General features: G+C 44.2%; 1 protein-coding gene across 2 annotated transcripts in view; it reads left to right on the top strand.

Moving 5' to 3' along the window:
* ESYT2 (extended synaptotagmin 2) overlaps nucleotides 1-23,572 on the top strand; it is a 159,144-nt gene that overhangs the window by 75,202 nt on the left and 60,370 nt on the right. For both annotated transcript variants that reach the window (XM_073581611.1, XM_073581610.1), the window contains exons 3-6: nucleotides 1,669-1,803; nucleotides 6,987-7,063; nucleotides 10,000-10,072; nucleotides 12,991-13,080. In XM_073581611.1, coding sequence (XP_073437712.1) covers nucleotides 1,669-1,803; nucleotides 6,987-7,063; nucleotides 10,000-10,072; nucleotides 12,991-13,080 — 375 coding nt within the window. The remainder of the gene's footprint in view (nucleotides 1-1,668; nucleotides 1,804-6,986; nucleotides 7,064-9,999; nucleotides 10,073-12,990; nucleotides 13,081-23,572) is intronic.

The following is a 23,572-nucleotide window of genomic DNA, read 5'->3' as shown; positions in this document are numbered from 1 at the left end:
CGTCCACCACTGATTGGTAGCTGTTATGTACGCTGTGCCTAGGCAGTAAGCTGACAATTGGTGGTGTGTGCGGTGTTATGCAGGACTCAGAATTCAGGAGCCGTTATATATCTACAGCAGATAAATCAGTGATTTCATTAAAACTACAGCAAGCAGCCCAGTAAGTGATACATCGCTGACATCAGGGTCTCTGCCTCTACATCAAGCTGCTCTTAGATGAGGTAGCAAAACCCTGGAGACAGATTCCCTTTAATATTGATCAATGTGAATCCCACCGACCACCATAAAACAGGATTTATATCCCTTGTTGTTGTTGTTAATAATAACTGACGATAACGGCGCGTAGTACTTGGCTATCTTCAGCAGTGTCACAAACCTGAATGGTGAACGCTCAACCTGCTTCACCTTTCTTCTATAAATCCGTTTTGCTGTGTAGAGAAATCCATAGTGACATTGTATGCGAATGAGGTGCAAGTGCAGTGGGCGAGCGCTGCACTTACCGCTCTCTGCCCTTCCTCCTTATTCCCTGCCCATTGCCTGTCTCCTGTTTCCAAAAGACATGTCACTCATGTTTGTGACCTTTCGGTCCGAGGCAGGCGGGGAAAAGACGAGCGAGAAGGCAGGAGAGATTTCATTGCAGCAACCGCCCACTGCACTTGCAACTCGTTAGCATAAAATTAAATCTATGGATTTATGCAAGAAAGGTAAAGATTGCTCAGCATTAAAGCTCCTTTATAGATACATGCCATCAGTTTGGGGTGTAAAATCCTGATGGGTTCTCTTTAAAGGTGTTGTACAGACTTGGAGTGATTGCAGGCTCGAGCACCAAGTGATTTGCAGGCTTATGAATTCTCACAGTGCACGCTGTCCGGATTCTCTGGCGCAAGGTGCAGACTGTCATGTGACCGCAAGTATTGCATACTTTCGGCCACATTCAGACTAGACGTGTCCGGCCTCTCTGAATTCACTTGCATTGAGCCAGACCCTGCAAGTCTAGTCAGTGGGTGACCGCACAAGTGCAAATCGCATACTTGCAGTTATTCGCTTCTGACACAAGAGATTCCTGGCAGCTCACATTGTAAGGACTCCTAGAGTGACTACAGATTTGGACCCCAAGGTTGGACAACCCCTTTAACTCCTGGTGCGATTGGAGGCGCTGGTCTCGATCTGTTATCGCCTGTGCCGTGGATATGTCACAGCTGGTTTAGGCCGGAAGCCCCTCGGTAGCATGTACGTACTCTCATTTATGTCCATCACATCTTGGCATTGTCTCTGTTACTTGAGTGCCGACCCCTCTGTCGTTGATGCCTATTTTGAGGCTAGCCTAATTTATTCCTGGCTCCGGATTTCAGGCATGTGAACTAATGTCTCCTAATTCACTCTTCCCCTTCCAGCTTGTCGCACATCATTTCTTGGCACTCTGAGATGACACTATGGGGACGCAATTATAAACAATGTCTCGAAGGTAGTGCCGTGTCGTCTATATTAAAATTGAGAAGACTTGAAATACGTCTGGCTCCTCTGACGGGCGCCACTCGTGCCCCCTGCAAATAATTCTCTCCTTTCCCCTTGGATTCAGTTATGATAGATTTTGATTTATTGCAGTGAAGTTTTAGGAAAAAGGTGAAAGACACCAATTAATGTTTTTTTGGTTTTTTTCTTGTATAGACAGTCAAGCACATGTGGCCTTTTATCTGCCAGTTCATAGACAAGTTATTCAGAGAGACCATCGAGCCGGCGGTCAGAGGAGCCAATGCCCATCTGAGCACGTTCTGTTTCACCAAGATTGACATGGGCACTCAGGTACGTGGTGGGAGCGTTAATACCTTGATAGATGAACTATGGAAGATGTCTCTGGCTGGAGAAGAATTGATCAGCAAGGAGACCTCTAGACCACCTCAAATGGCTAATGGACCTATGCAAAGCTCGGATAAAGGGCTCTGCATAGGCTGAAATATCATATTTGGGAACTATGATTTAATAGGCGAGAGGGTCAAATTTATGATTTTTAATTTTGGAGCATTGTGAAATTGGCTTTTGCTGCATTTTTTTAATCTACAGTGTGCCAGTTTCTGTTAAAAACCTTTTTGGTATGGGTTTTTACCATCAATTTATTTGAAGGCCTTTAAATATACAAATTTTCACTGTCCTGTTATTTTTCTTTTTTTTTTTTTAATTTGTCCATCCCATTAACACACGTGTCCCATAAATAAACTAAAAAAATAGACACCCCGAGTTTTCAGGCTGTGGAGTCGGTAAGCCAAACCTGCGACTCCGACTTCTCAATTTCCCTTCCACCGACTCCACGACTCCGACTCCCACACATATTGCTTGTATTTAAGTGAAAAATTTATTGTAATACAATGTGAACATCAGACATTTAATCATTTTTATGATACAACTAGCTGAAGAGCCCGACGCTGCCCGGGCATAGTAATTAACTGTGGTTAGTTATAGCAAATTATAATTATCCTCCATCCCATAGTCCCATGCCCATATACCCATCATACATATCCACGATCCCATAGTCCTGTGCCCATATACTGTACCCATCATACATACCCTCCATCCCATAGTCCCATGCCCATATACCCATCACACATCCTCCATCCCATAGTCCCATGCCCATATACCCATCATACATATTCTCCATCCCATAGTCCCATGCCCATATACCCATCATACATATCCTCCATCCCATAGTCGAGTGGCCATATACCCATCACACATCCTCCATCCCATAGTCCCATGCCCATATACCCATCATACATATTCTCCGTCCCATGCCCATATACCCATCATACATATCCACGATCCCATAGTCCTGTGCCCATATACTGTACCCATCATACATATCCTCCATCCCATAGTCCCATGCCCATATACCCATCACACATCCTCCATCCCATAGTCCCATGCCCATATACCCATCATACATATTCTCCGTCCCATGCCCATATACCCGTCATACATATCCTCCATCCCATAGTCAACCATTATGACATCATAATGAGTGGCGGGGCATGCAACCTATGATGACATCAGCGTCGCCATGGCAACCATTATGACATCATAATGAGGGGCGAGGCTTGATACACACACACTTTTTCCCCATTATGTAGATAGGGGCAAAATTGTTTGGTGAATTGGAACGCGCGGGGTTAAAATTTCACCTCACAACATAGCTTAGGACACTCTCGGGGTCCAGACGTGTGACTGTGCCAAATTTTGTGGCTGTAGCTGCGACGGTGCGGATGCCAATCCTCCATCCCATAGTCCTGTGCCCATATACCCATCATACATATCCTCCATCCCATAGTCCTGTGCCCATATATCCATCATACATATCCTCCATCCCATAGTCCTGTGCCCATATACCCATCATACATATCCTCCATCCCATAGTCCTGTGCCCATATACCCATCATACATATCCTCCATCCCATAGTCCTGTGCCCATATGCCCATCATACATATCCTCCATCCCATAGTCCCGTGCCCATATACCCATCATACATATCCTCCATCCCATAGTCCTGTGCCCATATACCCATCATACATATCCTCCATCCCATAGTCCCGTGCCCATATACCCATCATACATATCCTCCATCCCATAGTCCCGTGCCCATATACCCATCATACATATCCTCCATCCCATAGTCCCGTGCCCATATACCCATCATACATATCCACGATCCCATAGTCCTGTGCCCATATACTGTACCCATCATACATACCCTCCATCCCATAGTCCCATGCCCATATACCCATCACACATCCTCCATCCCATAGTCCCATGCCCATATACCCATCATACATATTCTCCATCCCATAGTCCCATGCCCATATACCCATCATACATATCCTCCATCCCATAGTCGAGTGGCCATATACCCATCACACATCCTCCATCCCATAGTCCCATGCCCATATACCCATCATACATATTCTCCGTCCCATGCCCATATACCCATCATACATATCCACGATCCCATAGTCCTGTGCCCATATACCCATCACACATCCTCCATCCCATAGTCCCATGCCCATATACCCATCATACATATTCTCCGTCCCATGCCCATATACCCGTCATACATATCCTCCATCCCATAGTCAACCATTATGACATCATAATGAGTGGCGGGGCTTGCAACCTATGATGACATCAGCGTCGCCATGGCAACCATTATGACATCATAATGAGGGGCGGGGCTTGATACACACACACACTTTTTCCCCATTATGTAGATAGGGGCAAAATTGTTTGGTGAATTGGAACGCGCGGGGTTAAAATTTCACCTCACAACATAGCTTAGGACACTCTCGGGGTCCAGACGTGTGACTGTGCCAAATTTTGTAGCTGTAGCTGCGATGGTGCGGATGCCAATCCTCCATCCCATAGTCCTGTGCCCATATACCCATCATACATATCCTCCATCCCATAGTCCTGTGCCCATATACCCATCATACATATCCTCCATCCCATAGTCCAGTGCCCATATACCCATCATACATATCCTCCATCCCATAGTCCCATGCCCATATGCCCATCATACATATCCTCCATCCCATAGTCCTGTGCCCATATACCCATCATACATATCCTCCATCCCATAGTCCAGTGCCCATATACCCATCATACATATCCTCCATCCCATAGTCCTGTGCCCATATATCCATCATACATATCCTCCATCCCATAGTCCTGTGCCCATATACCCATCATACATATCCTCCATCCCATAGTCCTGTGCCCATATACCCATCATACATATCCTCCATCCCATAGTCCTGTGCCCATATACCCATCATACATATCCTCCATCCCATAGTCCTGTGCCCATATACCCATCATACATATCCTCATCCCATAGTCCCATGCCCATATACCCATCACACATCCTCCATCTCATAGTCAACCATTATGACATCATAATGAGCGGCGGGGCTTGCAAGCTATGATGACATCAGCATCGCCATGGCAACCATTGTGACATCATGAGGGGCGGGGCTTGATATGCACACACTGTTTCCCCATTATGTAGATAGGGGCATTATGACATCATAATGAGGGGCGGGGCTTGATACACACACACTTTTTCCCCATTATGTAGATAGGGGCAAAATTGTTTGGTGAATTGGAAGGCGCGGGGTTAAAATTTCACCTCACAACATAGCTTAGGACTCTCTCTGGGTCCAGACGTGTGACTGTGCCAAATTTTATGGCTGTAGCTGCGACGGTGCAGATCGGACACACACACATTGAGCTTTATATATATATATATATATATATTCACTATGTAATAAACTATGTAAGTGGCAAAAAAAAGCTTTCAACAAAAACATACTAAATAACATTTATCGTCTATGAATTTGTTCTAAGAGATAGAATTGCCTCCATCAGATCCTCCTTCATAGATGACCTAAAATCTGACCTAATAATTTTAAGGCCAGAGAACAACCTCTCTACAGTAACTTGGGTTGGAGGCAAAGCCGTAACCACATGGGCAACATCTCTAACAATTTCCAAATATAAAGGAATTGCCTCATGCACAGTCAGTTTTGATGAACGGTTGAATTTTTCTTTGAGAGCAAGTGAAACATTTTGCTGAAATATGGTCAATCTGCTTGCTATAGGAGACAGAGTGAAATCTTTTTCCTTGCAGCAACGCTTTGCCTGCTCCATATCATCCAAATACTTGTCAAAGTCAAACTCCTCATCTGACGAGGATGAAGATATGGCAGCAGTAGCACTGTCAGGACCCAAGTCCTCTTGTGCCTGGCAGTCCTCCTGTAGGCCACTCATCCTAACTGCTACCTAAGTCAGAGCTTCTTTTCCTTTAGTAAGCTGTTGATCATCAAGCAATATACGATCACTTGGGTCCACATAAACAGCTGCCAGAAAATTTTTATTTTCCAATAGCTGTGTCTCTCTCCGTTTCATTGAAGCAGAAATGCCATCTGCGATTAAATCTCCTCTTTGGGACAGGCAAAATAGCAAGTTCTTCCACTCCCTTATGACAATGCCAGGAGTTAACTCCTCAGCTTGTAATTTTTTAGTCACGGTAAATAGGTGATTAAGCAATTCCTTCAATTCAGCCACCTGTGTCCATTGACCTTCATTTAGGGTTACCTGAGGGTTCGCCATATCTATAAGAAACGGTTTTAGCCAGGATCAAAACTAGGGGGGGGGGGGGGGGGCAGAACCTCATACTGTTCCGCAGAATCTCATACTGCACACCTCAGCTGCTGCAGAACCTCATACTGCACACCCCTACACTTGAAAATAAAGCCTGCACCTTAAGATATGGTGAATGCAGTCTGTTTATTCCAACTATCAATTGATGTTGATGTGATACTGAAGACGAGTAATGCCTGTCCTGGGCGTCCTTTTGGGCAGCTATGAGGTGTACCTGACTGGTGCTAAAAAAAAAACGGAGTGTTAGTCTGTGTGCTACCCGGCTTTCATTCTTTTTGGTACAGATAAGATATGGATAGACCGATATGGATAAATGGATAGATAGAGCAGATTTCTAATCTGCTTCTGCTATTGAAAACATTATCTATGAGCTCAAAAACCTTTCAGGTGATGTGGTTTTTTTAAAAAGCTGATCTGCTTTTGCAGCTGAAAAACATCCTCAAAAAATGCAGCAAAAACGCTGTGTGTGAATGTAGCCTTAGATCAGGAATAGAGCAGCCATTTATAGGACATTTCATAACTTTCCCAAATTCCTATGAAAAAATATTCAGCACATTCTGCATTGAACTACTGTACCCAATTTATTATATGTTTTAGGAGTCGGACGATTTTATTCCGACTAAACCAAAATGAGCTCCGACTCCACAACCCTGGTTTTCAGATTAGGAATCAAGCATAAAATCTGTACCAAGTTTGCAATATGTGAACCTGACCTAAAACTATTACCCCAAGGCATAATGTCAGGACCGTGACCATCTACCGGTTTTCCTTTTTCTTACAGCCACTACGAGTGAATGGCGTCAAAGTGTACACCGAGAATGTTGATAAGAGACAGATTATACTGGATCTCCAGATCAGGTAAGATTTTCTAAAAATTTGGGTTGTGCAGCGTAGCACAAATATATATTTTTTTCTAACCTTAGAGTTACCGTATTTTACGAGGTATAAGTCGACTTTTTATCCTCTGAAAATCTTCTCAAAAGTCAGGGGTCGTCTTATACGCATAGTGTCATCTTATAGGGCGGATATGGAGTAATCTGCAGTCACCGCATATGGTGGGGGGGAGTGGTCCCGATGACGAGGTGAGGGGGTGTCTTACCGGGAAGGTGTAAGTGAAGCAATTGTAGGCGTCCGAGACGCCCTGGGTATGGAAAAAAGAGAGAAAGCGGCGCTGTGCCCAGAAAAACACGCCTCTTTCACCCATCTGGCACGCCCTTGTATCCTATTACCTTCTTCTCTGCCTCTCAGATCTCGCCCATGCGTTCCTGCGCTGCTTCACCGCAGTCCTCAGGAGTAGAGATGGGCGAACCCAAACAGTAAAATTCCGTACTGTTCGGGTTCGACTACCCGAAAATCATCCCCGCTGGTCAGAGAACTGCAGTTCCCATGCTGTCAAATGACAGCGTGAGCGCTCAGCTGTGATTGAAGGTATAAAGTTTACCTCTGGTCACTGGTGTCAGCTGATGGGACTACTGATCCCATCATCTGACACCTGCTACCGCTAATTACAGTGAGAGCGGCGGATGGGGATTCATCAACAGCTCCTGCACTGTAACGGCGTGGGTTCCCCTGTATTTTTGATAACCAGCCAGGCAAAACTCACAGCTGGGGGCTGCAACCCTCAGCTGTCAGCTTCAGCAAGGTTGGCTATCAAGCTATCAAGAATAGAGGGGTCCCCACACCTTATTTTTTTATTATTTAATTAAATAATTAAAAAAAACAAACAGCGTGGGGTGTCCCCTATTTTTGACAACTAACCTTGGTAAAGCAGACCGCTGAGGCTAGCATTCTCAGGCTGGTAAGGGACCATGGATATTGATCCCCCCCCCTCCAGCCTAAAAATAACAGCCCGCAGCTGCCCAGAAAAGGCACATCTGTTAGATGCTCCAATTCTGGCACTTTTCCCAGCTCTTCCCACATGCCCTGTAGCGGTGGCAAGTGGGGTGATAGTTGGTGGGGTGGATGTCACCTTTGTATTGTCAAGTGATAATAAGCCCACGGCTTAGTAATGGAGAGGCGTCTATAAGTCACCCCCCCCCCCCCGTTACTAACCCCATAGTCACATTGTAAGAAAACTCACACCCAGAAAAAAGTCCTTTAATTGAAAGAATGACACAGAAGACTCCTTTATTAATCTCAATTAAACAATACTTAAAACCTCGTCTAATTCCACCGAAGCCCTCGATCTCTTGTATTAAATCAAAAATAAAAAAACAACAATATACCATACCTGTCCGTCGTTCTGTCCCACGCCATAATCCGTGCCTGGGGGAAAAACAGTTTTCAACCTGGATGGTGCCAAGATGCGACCGTCCAGGCTGAGAACCACTGGTGAATGAACTGCTGCGAGTGGAGCCTCAGAGACCGGCTTTGACGTCACCGAGGTTACCTCCGGTCACTGAGGCTCCGTTCCCAGCCGGGCTGAACTGCGGTGACCTTCGTGAGATCCCCGCTAGCACGGTGAGAAAAACTCTCCGCATAGAACTTCCACATTTTTGTTGAACTCTTCAGAGACTTTTTTAATATTTTTCTTGCAGGTCTCATTTTCTTGTCAGCCCATACCAAGATTATTCTTTGCACCGGTTTGATATTTGACATGAGAGTGATCCACATATATCATACATAGCGGAGGGTGGTAGATTGTAAGCTCTTATGTGACGAGGGTCTTTTTTCCTAAACTTTCTACTTGACACTACATTTATATTCGTCTTGTGATGGTTTTTATGTAACACTATGATGCGCTCTTTTAGATGGTGCAACTTTTTTTTTTGGAAACATCATTTTTATTGATTTTGTAATGAAGTTGCATTTCAGTTTACCCAGATTACCACTCAAATCCTCTAATAGATACCAATCCGAATCCACAAAGGCGCTCATGAAGTCTTGAATTTCTCTGGTGGTCAGTGATGTTTCTATAAACACTCTCCATTTTTTTAAATACATTTTCGTCATTTTATCTTTATTTCTTTCTGTTTCTCTTTTTTCCAAAAATAAGACCGATGTTAAACCTTCCTTGATCTCTTTTATCCCTGGGAGTGTTTTAGCTAGCCAGTGTTGCAGAATTAGATGTTTTGTCTCCATTGCAATGGTGTGAAACAAGTCATGTAGCCGTCCCCCCTCTTGTTTTACCCGTCGTAAAGTGAAACAACCAACACAATGGATCTACTTCTACCCATATCCCACATAGCTTCAGACACATATCCTGGACTTTTAACCAGAGTTCTTGTGTCCTGGGACATGGCCACAATCCATGTTCTTTGTCTGTTTTGGGCATTGTACATTTTGGGCAACTTGTCTGCCTATCAGGATTCTGCGGAGTTGGAGGTATATTGAGGCCACATTAGATGGTGCAACTTTTATAGGGGCGGAACTAAAATTTTAAGGGCCCAATAGCAGAGTCCCAGAATGAGGTCCGTTTTTCTGACAGTAAATGGAACTACTGCAATATAGATATCAGCATAACTAATTCTAAAAAAGCAGTGGATAAAAGTGCCAAATATAATGGTCCTATACAGCAGCCCCCGGACCCAGCGCAGCTCCCCTGCATCCTACAGCTATACTTACACTGTATACATATAGTCTATAATTAAGCCTCTGTGGAGGGCTTTGGGGATTCGTGAACCCTTTTCATCTTTTTATTTCCGAGCGGTATTATAATAAGCAGCCCGTGCTGCTGAAATCTGACGTCATCGTCCGTGTTAGCCGCTAATGGATTTTGCATGTTTGTAATTACATCACTGTGAAAGCAAATTGGACGGATTTCAATTACACTCCTTGTTCTTTTCCTTTCTTAGTTTTGTAGGAAACACAGAAATCGATTTGGAGATTAAAAGATATTTCTGCAGGGCTGGAGTGAAAAGTATCCAGGTAAAAGAGTTTATAGATGCAAGCAGCACTACGATGCAATGGGTGTGAGATATTGTATTTGGGGTCCTGTACTGACACCCCAAATTCCCAAGTGGGGTGCTGATCTGAAGGATGATCTTTAAAGAAATTATGGTGATTCACTGGGTCAAGTGGTCCTGACCACGGGGGCCTGAATTGGACGTGTTAGGCCCCCCACTGAGGTCATGTAGGAGGAGCAGATAATAGATTTTCTTTTACCAAAGCAACTAAATGGGAAAAGCAATCAAGTTGGGAAGTATGGTTTTGTGCCTCCAGTGCTAAGCAGAGCCATATGTTTCCATAATAAAAGACTAAACAAGCTCTGCATATTCTGGTCCTACAGTCATGTTGGCATACACGTGTCCCCTAATATGGGACAGATGAAAGGAAGCAGGACTGCAGAATTAGGGTGGTACTATTGTTACCTGATAACCTTTAATGCACCACTCAGTTGAATAATGCATGTTCCCTGCCCCTAGTAATATAGATACCAGCTGCTGTCTTCTGCTCTTCCCAGCACCACTCTGGTCCCACACCACCATCATGTGACCGCAGCTCCTGACTGACCGGAAGTCGCAGCTAACGGTCACTAGCGCTCAGTGTACGTGTCCGAGACCCTCGTTCTACAAGACCCTCGTTCTGGCTCACATAGACATTGAGAAGGGACCTCCTGCTCGCCCACCAAACGCTGGAGCAATCAGGAAGGTCAGTACTAGCAGAAGATGAGTTCTCCTATAATAGAAGTCATTAGAGGCTTTACAGACATCTGTCTGGGATGGTTTAGTGAATCCTGCATTGAGCATGGGGTTGGACACGATGACCCTGGAGTTCCCTTCCAACTCTAACATTCTATGGTTCTATGACCAGAGCGACACCAAGAACAGAAGAAGACGGCGCCTGGCAAGTATTCTACTACCGGCAGGGAACAGACCTTAGGAATACCACTCCTGGGGCGAAGTAAAAAATGCTGCAGTGGTGCTTTAAAATGAATGGGGTTTGTCTATGCCAAACACACTGGTACAACAGGTTCGGCCGTGACTCTCGTGTTGGTGTATGGGCCCCAGACATATGATTGTCAGGGGAGATAAGGATCAGGCATGTCCAATTTACATCTGCCTATCCTTTCGTCTGCTAGAGATAATAAACCTTCAAAGAAAATATGGGAGCACTCTGCAGAAAATGGGAGAGATGGCTGATATAACTATGTCCGACCTACAGCCAAACACTCGTTCCACGACAGCCATATAAGGTGTATGGGGGGATTTAGTGTAGTTTATCAATATCAGATCAGACACCCCCACCGATCAGCTGTGCAGCTCAGGCGGTGGCCTGATGTAAACTGTGAATGGAGCTGCACTGTATCAATCTGAAGTGACCGGTGTCCCATAATGAAGGGCAAGAGAATAAGCGAGTAAGAGCTGATCTGCAGTACCTGGCAGCGGCTGCTACACGATGAACAGAGCTTCACTGTGTAGTTCCATTCACAGTTAATATCTGGCTGGAGCTAATCATTGATTTTCTATGGTGGTGAAGGACCCGCATTGTGTGATATTAATGACCTATCCCACGCAAAGGTCATCAGAATCCTATTCCCCGAGAACCCCTTTAATAGGTGAGGATATGTAATGCATGGCTGTACATGGCCTACTAGTGCTGGATCCCCTCTTTTACAAAGAATTACTATATACTCGTGTATAAGCCGAGATTTTCAGCCCATTTTTTTTGGCTGAAAGTCCCCCTCTCGGCTTATACACGAGTCATATACCTGGGGGTCAGCGGGGGGAGGGGGGCGGGGGTGTCACAGATTATACTCACCCCTCCTGGCACGGTCTCTGCAGCCCCCTCGCTTCTCCACTGTCTCCCTTCCTGCCTTCAGCGGTCACGTGGTACCACTCATGAACATGCGCATATTCATGAGTGGTAATGAGCGGTATCACGTGACCGCTGAAGGCAGGAAGGGAGACAGTGGAGAAGCGAGGCTGCAGAGACGTTCCAGGACGGGTGAGTATAGCGATATTCACCTGTCCTCGTTCCCACGCTGCTCACCGCCGTCTGCTGCTTCCTGTGTCCGTGATGTTTAGCCAGCAGGGGGCGCGGTGACGTGATTAGTGCGCGCCGCGCCCTCTGCTGGCTGAACAGTCACTGACAGAGAACGTGCAGACAGTGGTGAGCAGCGATGGACCCCTGACAGGTGAATATCACAGGTGCCGGGTCCTGAGCAGGAGAGGTGAGTGTAGATTTTTCTTATTTGCAGCAGCAGCATATTGGGGCATAATCTATGGAGCAGCATATGGGGGCATAATCTATGGAGCAGCATATGGGGGCATATTCTATGGAGCAGCATATGGGGGCATATTCCATGGAGGGGCATATTCCATGGAGCAGCATATGGGGGCTTATTCCATGGAGCAGCATATGGGGGCATATTCCATGGAGCAGCATATGGGGGCATATTCCATGGAGCAGCATATGGGGGCATATTCTATGGGGCAGCATATGGGGGCATAATCTATGGAGCATTATATGGGGCATATTATTCTATGGAGCATCTTATGGGGCCATTATTAACCTTTGTGCAGCATTATATGGGGTGTATTTTGTATGGAGCATTATATGGGGCTCCTGATTCAATATGGATATTCAAAAACATTTAACCTACTGATGTCTCAATTAATTTTACTTTTATTGGTATCTATTTTTATTTTTAAAATTTACCAGTAGCTGCTGCATTTTCCACCCTAGGCTTATACACGAGTCAATAAGTTTTCCCTGTTTTTTGTGGCAAAATTATGGGGGTCGGCTTATACACGGGTTGGCTTATAATCGCGTATATACGATAATCTTAAAGTAAATTATATCCAAATTTAGTTTTTATGAAACAATATGTTTTTCTATTCCAGCTCCATGGTACGGTGAGGGTGATTCTAGAACCTTTGCTCGGAGACATACCAATAATTGGGGCACTTTCTTTGTTTTTCCTGAAGAAACCGGTGAGTGCGATCCATTGATTTTTGAACCTTTTTTTTTCCCCATTATTGTTGATTGGAGACACGGGAGAGTAGAAAATATTGCAGGCCATTGCGTCTGTCGAGTAGCCACTAAGATGGTAGGACTATAGGTAGAATGTTAGGACTTAAATAAACACAATTTTTGTGCAGACATTTTGTGAAAAAAAAATTTGAAAGAATGTTTTTATTTCTTGTTCATATGATTTTAATACAAGGGCATTATACAGGGTGAGCCATTTATATGGATACACCTGGGTGGGTCATGTATATGGATACAACCTAAATAAAATGGGAACGATTGGTGATATCAACTTCCTGTTTGTGGCACATTAGTATTTGGGAGGGGGGAAACTTTTCAAGATGGGTGGTGAACATGGCGGCCATTTTGAAGTCAGCCATTTTGGATCCAACTTTATAAATAGACCACCCTGTATACATGTGGATTCTCTCATTCCGGAAATTGCCAGTAGCATGAGATCAATTACTGCAGACAGGATATCCTTAGGGTCAATCTAGTTTTATAAAAATAAGCTCATATGTTGGGAAATTAAACAAAATTGAAAAGTATTTAATGTTATCCAAAATGGCAGTTTCAGCAAGAAAAATTACTCATGAGAAACACCGAGATGCATTACATGGAGTGGTGATGGCACTTTACCTCTGGGCCCCTACTCCCCATACTGCATACAGACTAATAATTCCTGTTGTGAAGTGATGGAAAGGCAGTCCTAACTAGAGATGAGCAAAAACATTCGCCAATCTCAAATTCGGCACGAACGTAGCACATTGGGATTGGTGTTCAGATTTTCTAGCATTTTTACTCAAAGTCGCCACAATTCGGTCACAGTTTGGTAAATCGCATTTCCACTATTGTTTTTGTTATGACCTTGGCTAGGACAGCGGTGCCGTATGATGCGCAGGAATGACGAGGGGACGTGTTTGATGAGGGGAGAGGATGTGTCTCGGTCAGAGGAGCTGTGGAGTGTAAATTTTTTTCTTCTTTAATAACTTATTGTGCGTACATTCCTGCAGCCAAACAGGGCGCAGAAACCATCCACAACATCATGAAACAAGGTCTTCTGAGATTGGCTGGCAAAGTCACATGTCCCTGTCCATATAAAAAGCATACGGTCTTCTTTAGCTGGCGCCATTTTCTCAGTGTCACAGTGCAGAGAGGTCACTCCTGCACTAGTGCTGCTGCTGACAGTGAACTTGTCAGTTACCTAGATAGGATCCTGTGTGAATTCAGTCTTCCAGCATCTAACTAGATTGTGCTAAAACTGAGTTGCTGTCTCAGGAGGCCCAATATTCGCTAATCCAATATCGTTTGTGATAAAACTGTGTTTCCGTGAGAAATCGGAAGGCCAGATTGCCACTTAAAAATCATTATTGGGGTTCAGCCAGGAGGCCTGACTCATGAGCGCCTTCTTGCTGCGCTATGTTCAACATGATGCCCATATTATTAGGATTAGAAATGGTGCTGACTACTGGGTTGCCACTCTGTTAGATCCACGATACAAAAGTAAAGGTAGCGAGATGCTTCACCGCCATGGAAAGGGACACGTGCATCCTGGAGATTCGAAACACGCTTAAAGACAATCTTAAGAGTGGTTTTCCCTAAGACAGCAGTGAGGCACTTAGTTCTAGCTGTCCAACCCCAGAAACGTCAAGGCGTCATTGCAAGAACAGCAGCAGTGTGAGTGGCATAATCAATTTCTTTAAGTCGTTTCACACTTTTTTTTTTTTTAGACCAGCCCATTCATCAGCAGAACACAGTAAAAGTCTTTGACACGTTGTGAACAACTGGAGAGGATGGTGCAGGAGTATCAGGCGCTCAGTATCAATGTCATCAAGGGGGGTTAGGACCCTTTTGCATTTTGGTCTTCAAAAATGGAATTGTGGCCTGAGCTCGCCTGTCACATCTTGGAGGTTATGTCATGCTCGTCACCCAGTGTTCTCCCAGAACATGTCTTCAGCGCTGCTGGTGATGTCCTAACGGATAAGCTTAGCCGGCTGTCCCCTGAAAGTGTAGACCGCCTAATTTTAATCAAAATGAACAAGTCGTTGATCTCCAATGAGTTTTGCACCCCAGTCGCAGACTGGGCAGGCTAGGCGATGATGTATTTTTTTCTTTTAGTGTGCTGCATTGATCTTGTGTTATTGCAGTCTGTGCCACCTTTGTCGTGGCTTCTGTGCCTGCTGTTGCTACTGCTGCTGATTGTTTCCACATTTCAAAAAATTGTGACTCCCAGTTCGGTCTCCATCTGGTGGGTTGTCTGTAGTGGAAGGTGTGTCAGGGGCCCATTATACTATTTCTACTCTGTGGAAATTGATGCCAATTTAGTGCTGTGTGACAATAATATTTTGAAATGTGGAGAATTCAAGTTGGCTCTCCATCTGGTGGGTTGCCTGCTTAAGTAGGGCTCCTAGACAGGTGGGGCTGCACTACCTTTCAATCAACTATCTGTTACTTTCCTTACATATTTCAACCAATAGTACTGTATGAAATTGATGTTTGTGCCATCTGAGTGTGGCTGGGAAAAAAATAATTGGAGGTGTTGCATGAGGTATCAGGTCTCCCAGCTGAGAAGGCTTACACCGCTCCCTTATCCACCAGGTCCACAGCTGTAAATGCTGGCCCAGATCCTGATACCTCATGTATGGCCCATGGCTGACTGCTGCTGTACCATTTGCAAATTTCATGGTGTCTGCGCCTAATTTTAGCTGTTTGGAAAGCGCTTTGTCACCCTTTAAAGTGCACCTGTCACCTCTTTTGGCCTATAAAAGATACGGCCACTGCCTTTCAGTGCTTATCTACAGCATTCTATAATGTTGTACATAAGCCCCCGATCGACCTGCAAGAGAAGAAAAATAAAATAAGTTTTATTATACTCACCCGGGGAGAGGTCCGGTCCGATAGGTGTTGCAGGTCCGGGTCCGGCGCCTCCGATCTTCTTGTGACGCAGTCCCCCTGCTTGCTTCATCACTCCCAGCATCGCACTTCTGTGCAGGCGTACTTCTCCGCTGAGGCCAGAGCAAAGTACTGCAATATGCAGGCGCTGGACCTCTCTGACCTTTCCAGGCACCTGCGCACCTCGGTACTTTGCTCTGCCCTCAACAGAGAAGTGCACTAGCGCGGAAGCGCGATGCGGGGTGCGAGAAAGCAAGCAGGAGGGCGTTGTCACAAGAAGATGGGAGGTGCCGGACCCAGACCTGCGACACCCATCCGACCGGACCGCATCGGACTGCCCCCGGGTGAGTATAATAAAACTTATTTTTCTTATCTTGCAGGTCGGACTGGGGGTTTATCTACAGCATTATAGAATAGCAACCCTGAAAGGCAGTGGCTGCATCTTATAGCAGCCAAAACAGGTCACAGTTTCCCTTTAAGGTGTTGTGTATACGTTTAGTTTGGCCTCCCATTGAATTCACTGGGGCTCGGCGACCGTCTAAATGTTCGGTGAACCGAACTGAACCTTAATAGGTTCGCTCATCTCTAGTCCTAACACCTATAGTGCTGGCAGACTGCTGATGAAGGGCAATCATTCACTTAAAATGAGTGGATGGCAGGTTACAGAGCGTGAGTGTTGAGACATTTCCTAGACATATTAGACTGCTATGTGCACCAAAAGCTGATTGAGGATGTGATGGGGAAGAATCGCAGCATTCTCTTCTACAGGTCTCGTGTGAAAGGACAGGTACACGTTACTGCTAATTGGTTTTGTTTGAATAGTAAAAGTGCATTTCTGAACCATTTAAAGAGTTTGTCCATGGCTGAAATATTGATGACCTATCTGACACTCCCACCGATCTCCTTCGGAAAGGTCATCAATAAATAGTTCAGTCCTGGACAACTCCCATAAATTTCATTGACTTCTGTGCAGATCTATGCTTACTTCCACCTTTGACTGTCATCGCTGAACTAGATATCCCAGCATTCCCTGGTACCTGTGTATTTCACTATATATTATTTATTTTGTGTTTTCTATGCTCTTGTGCATTATTGATGTGCTATCCATGTAGGAGATTACTGCATAGATAGGTCTGGATCCTGTGGCTTTCCAGCTGCAGTCAGATAGACAAGTCATGTCCATCAATGACTTTATCTAGTGTACCTGGGTCTCTGTACATCCACAGAAGATCTGTGGTCAGTTCTTCAAGATGTTTGGAGAAACCTTCTGCCGAGTTAGATCTGTGGTCAATTCTTCAAGATGTTTGGAGAAACCTCCTGTCGAATTCCTTCAAAAAGTATTGCATTTAGAAGAACTGATCCTTTGATGCCGTTTTGAAGACAAAGGGAAATACAATTACTGATTTGATTTAGATTTCTCTTTTGTTCATTTCATTTTGTATTTTGTTAATTAACAAAAATAAACTATTAACATTTCAACCTTTTGAAAGCATTCTTACGTTGCAGCATTTTTTCCATGCCTGCATAAAAGAGATAACATATATCTACCCATGTTAGAAACAGGGGGCAGATACACTGGGCCTGATTCGGTATTACACTTGTGACTTTTTTTCGTCCAGTATTTGGTGTTTTTAGCCTGTTTTTTAATTTTGTGTCAAATTCTTCTTGTAATTTGCGCCTTTTTTAAATTATTCTTTTGTGTTGGCTTGTTTTATGCTCATTATTGTAAAAGGGGTGTGAGGCTCCAGATTTTTTATTTTTTTTTTCAACTGATTCCTCAAAAAAAAAAAATTAAAATGTTGCCAGATTTTTGCCCAGGAGTGCAGTCATTGAGCACATTTGCACACAAGCGCAGTCTTCCCCTTGGAATGTTTTTATATACACTTGAAATTTTTGCATACATTTTGAGACTTTTAAGCAGAACATGCGACTTTTGGCTTTAAAACGTTGCAAAAACTGTTAGACAAAAATAAAGAACAGATGGGATTAAACGAAACCACAAACTTTGTATCCGGGAAGCAGCTTCATCTTGTAAAGTAAATGAAGCCAAAAGGAGTCTGAAGTACAAGCAGCGGAGATTAGAAGTCTCTGTGCTCCCCTCCCTCCACAATATGTCTTCCATTATCGCAATGAATGGTTTCTGGTCTGCAAGCAAATGTAACATGTAATCACACAGCACAATCGTCTGCATTTGTGTATGGGACAAGTTGTTCAAAGCCGAGAACACCCATGTGAAAAATTTACTGGGCCGCTAAAAAAAAACTGGTTGCTCCACCTTTGATAAATATGAACTCGGGTATCAAGAAGGAGGACGGAATACTTCAGGATCATTCTGTTATAATCACAAGACAACAGATTGCTCAATCTAATATGTACCTGAGTTTTCATGAAAATTAAAAATAAGATATGGATTTCTTTTTAGTAAAGGTATTGGGTCAGACAAAACCCTGTAGAACGTAATGGGCCGGTAATAATGGCCAAACGTACCTATAGTGAGTACACTGATTAATACAATGTGCAGGTCACATACCAATAAAAAAGGTATATTTATTAATAAACAATTCAAATAATAGCCATTAAAATAGACAGAGACAGATGTAAAACCTAAGGTGGAATGAACAGGAGAGGATTGAATTATTGAGCCGTGTACAAGTACAGATAGGTAATCACTGCAACAAGTATATGTGCAGCAAGATGGGAGAACTGCAAGATTAATAGTGAATTATCCTACATAATTAAAGGATATTGGAGCAGGTCCAGGGCACAAATGTAAATGTCAAGTGTGAGGGGAGAGGGGTTATCACCTTTTCTGTTTTTGTATGTGATTTATTCAGGGAGATGTTCCCCGAGGCTGTAACTACTTGTTAAATCTGCCTTGTTTTGCACTTATTAACCCCATAAGGATTGCTCTGCAGGTCCTCTTTGCCCCCCTCCCCCGCAGGCCCTTCCCCCCCACCCCCCTGCAGGCCGTCAGTACTGCACTCCACTTTGCCTGCACAACCAAGTACTGCAGAACCAAGCGGTGCTTGATTTCTGCTGTGACAGATCAGTCATATGAAACTGTAAATGCTGCTCTTATGATGCATATTGCAGAAGATAATACTCAGCCGTATGCATTAACAGAACAACATTTTAAATTTTGCACAATTGATCTGTCAATGAGGTGACGTAAGTAATGTTATCTCATTTCACAGCACCCAGTTCTCATGATGGCAGTGCCGCTATGAACTGAGAACCTAACTGTAAGGTCACCTGAGTTCACAGCAATTGGTTCTCAAGCTATGCAGCGCAAGTGCCGGACTGATGATCGATGGTGAGTCCAGCACTAAAGCTACCCTGAGACCCAGTGGATGTGAACTCAGCTAACCTTAAAGGCTTGGGAAACTTTAAGGCTACTGGAGTTTCCAGCTGCTGCTGCAACACCTGGAGAATGTGAGCTAAGATTACCTTGGGTGTATATTTTATTGTACTTGTTAATAAATTTAAAAAATGACGTGAGGTCCCCCTAGTTTAATAACCAGTTAAGGAAAAGCAGACAGCTGAGGGCTGACGTTTTTACTCTGGGAAAGGGCCAATATCTTTAAAGGTTTCCAGCCTATCAATATCAGCTCACAGCTGTCTGTGTAGTATTTAGTGGCTATTAAAATGGTGAAACTCCCCAAAACACCATGGGGTTCCCCCTATATTCAATAACCAGCAAAGGCTAAATAGACAGCTGGGGGCTGATATTAATAGGATGGGAAGGGGCCATGGATATTGGCCCCCTCCCAGATTAAAAGTACCAGCACTCAACCGCCCCTGAGATGACGCATCCATTAGATGGGCAAATACTGATGTTTCACTTTGGCTGTTCACACTTGCCCTAGTGTGTTGGCAAGTGGGGTAATTGTTTTGGGGTTGTCCGCTGTTTTATGTCTGCTGACATCATGCTCACGCATACGTAATGGAGAGGCGTCTATCAGATGCCCCCATTACTAACCCCGCAGTCAAAATTGGTAAAGACACACACAGGAAAAATGTCATTTAATTGAACAAAACACTCCCCGACAATTACCCTCTTACCCATGTATTAAGCTCAAAATAAAAATAAAAAGTAAAAGTATTCATCACCTACCTGCCAATAATCCCTATGTCCCTCAACGAGCTCCAACTCTGCTACATCCGACTGCATTGCTGAGCAGTGACATGAGTAATGCGACCACACAGCCCAGCATCCAGGACAAACTGAGTTGACCATGAGAACACAGCAGCGTGTAACCAGCAGTAATCTTCATGACGTCCCTACCGGTCACGCGCAGCCGCTTTTTCACACTCGGCTCAGTGTGAGCTGGTTGCCGGAATTAGCAGTAAAATTTGTCACCGCTCAGCAGTGCAACCATGTAGCAGAGTTGGGGGTCGTCGTGGGACACCAGCATTACCAGCAGACAGGGGACTATAACTTTGATTTTTTTTTTTTTTTAAATTAATAAATGGGTAAAAAAGAGTTATGGGAGAGTGCTTTGTTCAGTTAAAGGACTTTTTTTTCTATGTGTGTAATTATTAATTTTAACTACAGGGTTAGTAATGGGGGTGCCTTATAGATGCCTCTCTCCATTATTAACCACTGGGCTTCATGTCAGCTGACATATAAAATAGCTGACATCAACCCCAAAACTTTTACCCCACTTGCCACCGCATCATTGCAAGTGAGAAGAGTCAGGCAAAGCACCAGAATTGATGTATCTAATAAATGCACCTTTTATGGGCAGCTGCGGACTGCTATTTTTAGGCTGGTGAGGGCCAATATCCATGGCTCCTTCCCAGTCTGAGAATACCAGCCCCCAGCTGTCTGCTTTAGCTTGGCTGGTTATCAAAAAATGGAGGAGACCCCACACAGGTTTTTTTTAATTATTTAAATAAAGTTTTTTAAAGAAAATGGCTTGGGGACTCCTCTATTTTTAATAACCAGCAAAGTTAAAGTTGTGGGCTCCAGCCCGCAGCTGTCAGCTTTACCTGCGCTGGTTATCAAGAATAGAGGCGATTCCTCATCTTTTTTTATTTTTTTTACACAGTACACTGCCGACCAATCACAGCTGTGCCAATACTTGATATTGCTGTGATGGGGCCAGAAGTGCCCGCACAGGAAAAGCTTTGGAGTCCGTGCACGGACACTAGGTGTCCAATAAGGAATCCCAACATTACCATTCGGGTTCTCCCATGTCTAATCATTACCTTTTATTACCTACATTGTGGAGGCTGATTGACACATATTGAAACGCTAACATAACATTGCCTAAATGCTCAGGTTTATGAAGAATTATCACCAAGGCTTTGAAAGCAAACAGCAAGGCATTATTTAGACATCCATGTTTTATCTACATCAGTAGGTTTTTCTGGGGACCAAGTGTCTGGGGAAAAAAAAAAGTCATGTCTGTCTCTGAGTCAGTGATGAAACTCACCCATTCAAATGAATATGTGAGGAAAAAATAAATATAGTGCTCGGAACCATCTGTGTTTCATCCAAGTGCTGTTTACTATTTAATAGGTAGAAGCTTGGAAAATTGTATTCATTTATTTTTTGCACGCGAGAAAATCTAATGAAACCCTGATGGTATAACCTGACACGGTAACCAAAAATAGATGTAAATCGGATCCATCGCACTCATGAAAAATGTTCCCTTGTTTGTTTTTTTGTCATCTGAGAAACCTAATGTCCATCTGAATGAGGCCTGAGAAAGATAATTTTGCTCGAAATCGGTGATGCTAAAACTTTTCTGGTCTGAGGACCATGTAGTTCAATCCAAGGGACCACAATTCAGTCTGAAAGGGTTATTTCCATCTGAGAGATTTTTGGCATATCAAAAGTATAGGTCATAAGTATCTGATGTGTGCTGGCTTCACTTCCAAATGTTGTGAGGATCGAGAGAATAAGGGTTCCATTCTCTTTGCACTTTGACATGCCACGCTCTCCATTGTAGCTTCACTACTGCTATAGCAGCACCCTTGCGTGGCCATCTCTACACCTTACATGCTCCCTTCTAGAATGCCATTTTGCCATTAATATGACACCTACGTATTCCTGATCCAGTGCTACATTTTTCTCCTCTCTGATGTGCAAAAATCCATATGAATATGAAAGTTTGCAGTGCTGGAGAACTATGTTATTAATTTGTGTCATGCAAGCTGCAGAAAGATCAAAATTGGAAATGGAAAGTTGTACGTTAGTGGTGACGGTATAGCGCGCTCACAATGCTGCATGTTCTTACAATTCTAAGTACGGTTATATTGATTTTGTTATTGACTAAGTAGCTGTTGCGGAGCACAGACACAGTTGGGAACTTCTCTTGTAATTGACATGCATTACTCTTGTTACATAAAGCACGCACACTAGGTGAGGTACATTCTCTAAGCCCCAGGTCCGGGTGGGTACATGGGCCACATGCGTCGGTGTAGCAGGCGTGTATTGCACTCTGGAAACAGATAGCAGAGTTTCTGGAGGCAAACAAAGTCTTAACATGATCCTGGAAGCTGTAAGCGGACAGGCAACTTCCTGGAAGCTGCAGGCAGACATGTAGCGGCAAACAAAGTCTTAACAGGGTCATAGAAACCATAGGTGGCTAGGAAACATAGAGGAAATAAAGTCTTAAAGGGGTCCTGGAGACTACTGGCAGGAAGCAGGGGTACTGGAAGCCGCAGACAAGTAGCTTAGGAAACTGCCTGGAACCTGTGGACTGGAACTGTGCACAGACAAACTAAAGGTTACTAGCAAGCCTTAATACAATACCAAGATTCAGTTGTGAGTCTTGAGAGGCCTTATATAGACCTAGGAAATGCAACACATGTGAGCTTGTGGGGCTACTTGCAAAGCCCAATGTGGAACACAACATTTTTTAACAGAATGGGGCAGATGCTCAACTGCTCTAGGTTTCATTTAATGCTCAATGACAGATATATGCATTATGGAGCTGGTGTAGGGTGTGTGGAGCGGGCTCAGGAGCCAGAATCTGACAGCCAACATCTTGCCTGCAGCTAGTTCCAATGGCTGCCTTTAACTTCTTCACAACATGTGCCATACATATATGGCACTTGTCGTGTTTCCCCCTTTTGATGCGGGCTTCGGAGCTGATCCCGCATCTTTTCCTGGTACATGACAGCTGATTTCAATGTCAATCTCTGACGACATTTAACATGCACACGCACCTCCCCTGTCACATGATCACGAGGCGCCGATGAGTTGGCATAACAAGTCTGTAGGGGACCCTTGTGGTTGTCATAACTGATATGCTATGAGCGCCGCCCTGTGGCCGACGTTCATAGTAGGTGAGCAATTGTGTTGCACACAACAGTGCTGAAGTCCTGCTATATGTAGCACAAGCGATCAGAAGATTGCAGCTTCAGGTCTCCTATGGCGACTGTTAAAAGCAGTGAAAAGTGTATAAAAAAAAAAAGTGGTTAAAAATATAACCATTCAAATCACCCCCATTTGCCCCTTTCAAAATAAGGCCGGTTTCACATTTGCGCTTTATGGCGCAGCGACGGCCTGCGCACGGCCGCCGCTAAGCCCCGCCCCCTGCCGGCTCCCTG

Source organism: Dendrobates tinctorius, unplaced genomic scaffold (assembly GCF_039654945.1).
Source record: "Dendrobates tinctorius isolate UK_male_01 unplaced genomic scaffold, ASM3965494v1 ptg000070l, whole genome shotgun sequence".
NCBI classification, from domain to species: Eukaryota; Metazoa; Chordata; class Amphibia; order Anura; family Dendrobatidae; genus Dendrobates; species Dendrobates tinctorius.
The sequence above is the reverse complement of the archived record's forward strand: the minus strand, read 5'-3'. Positions and strand labels throughout refer to the sequence as shown.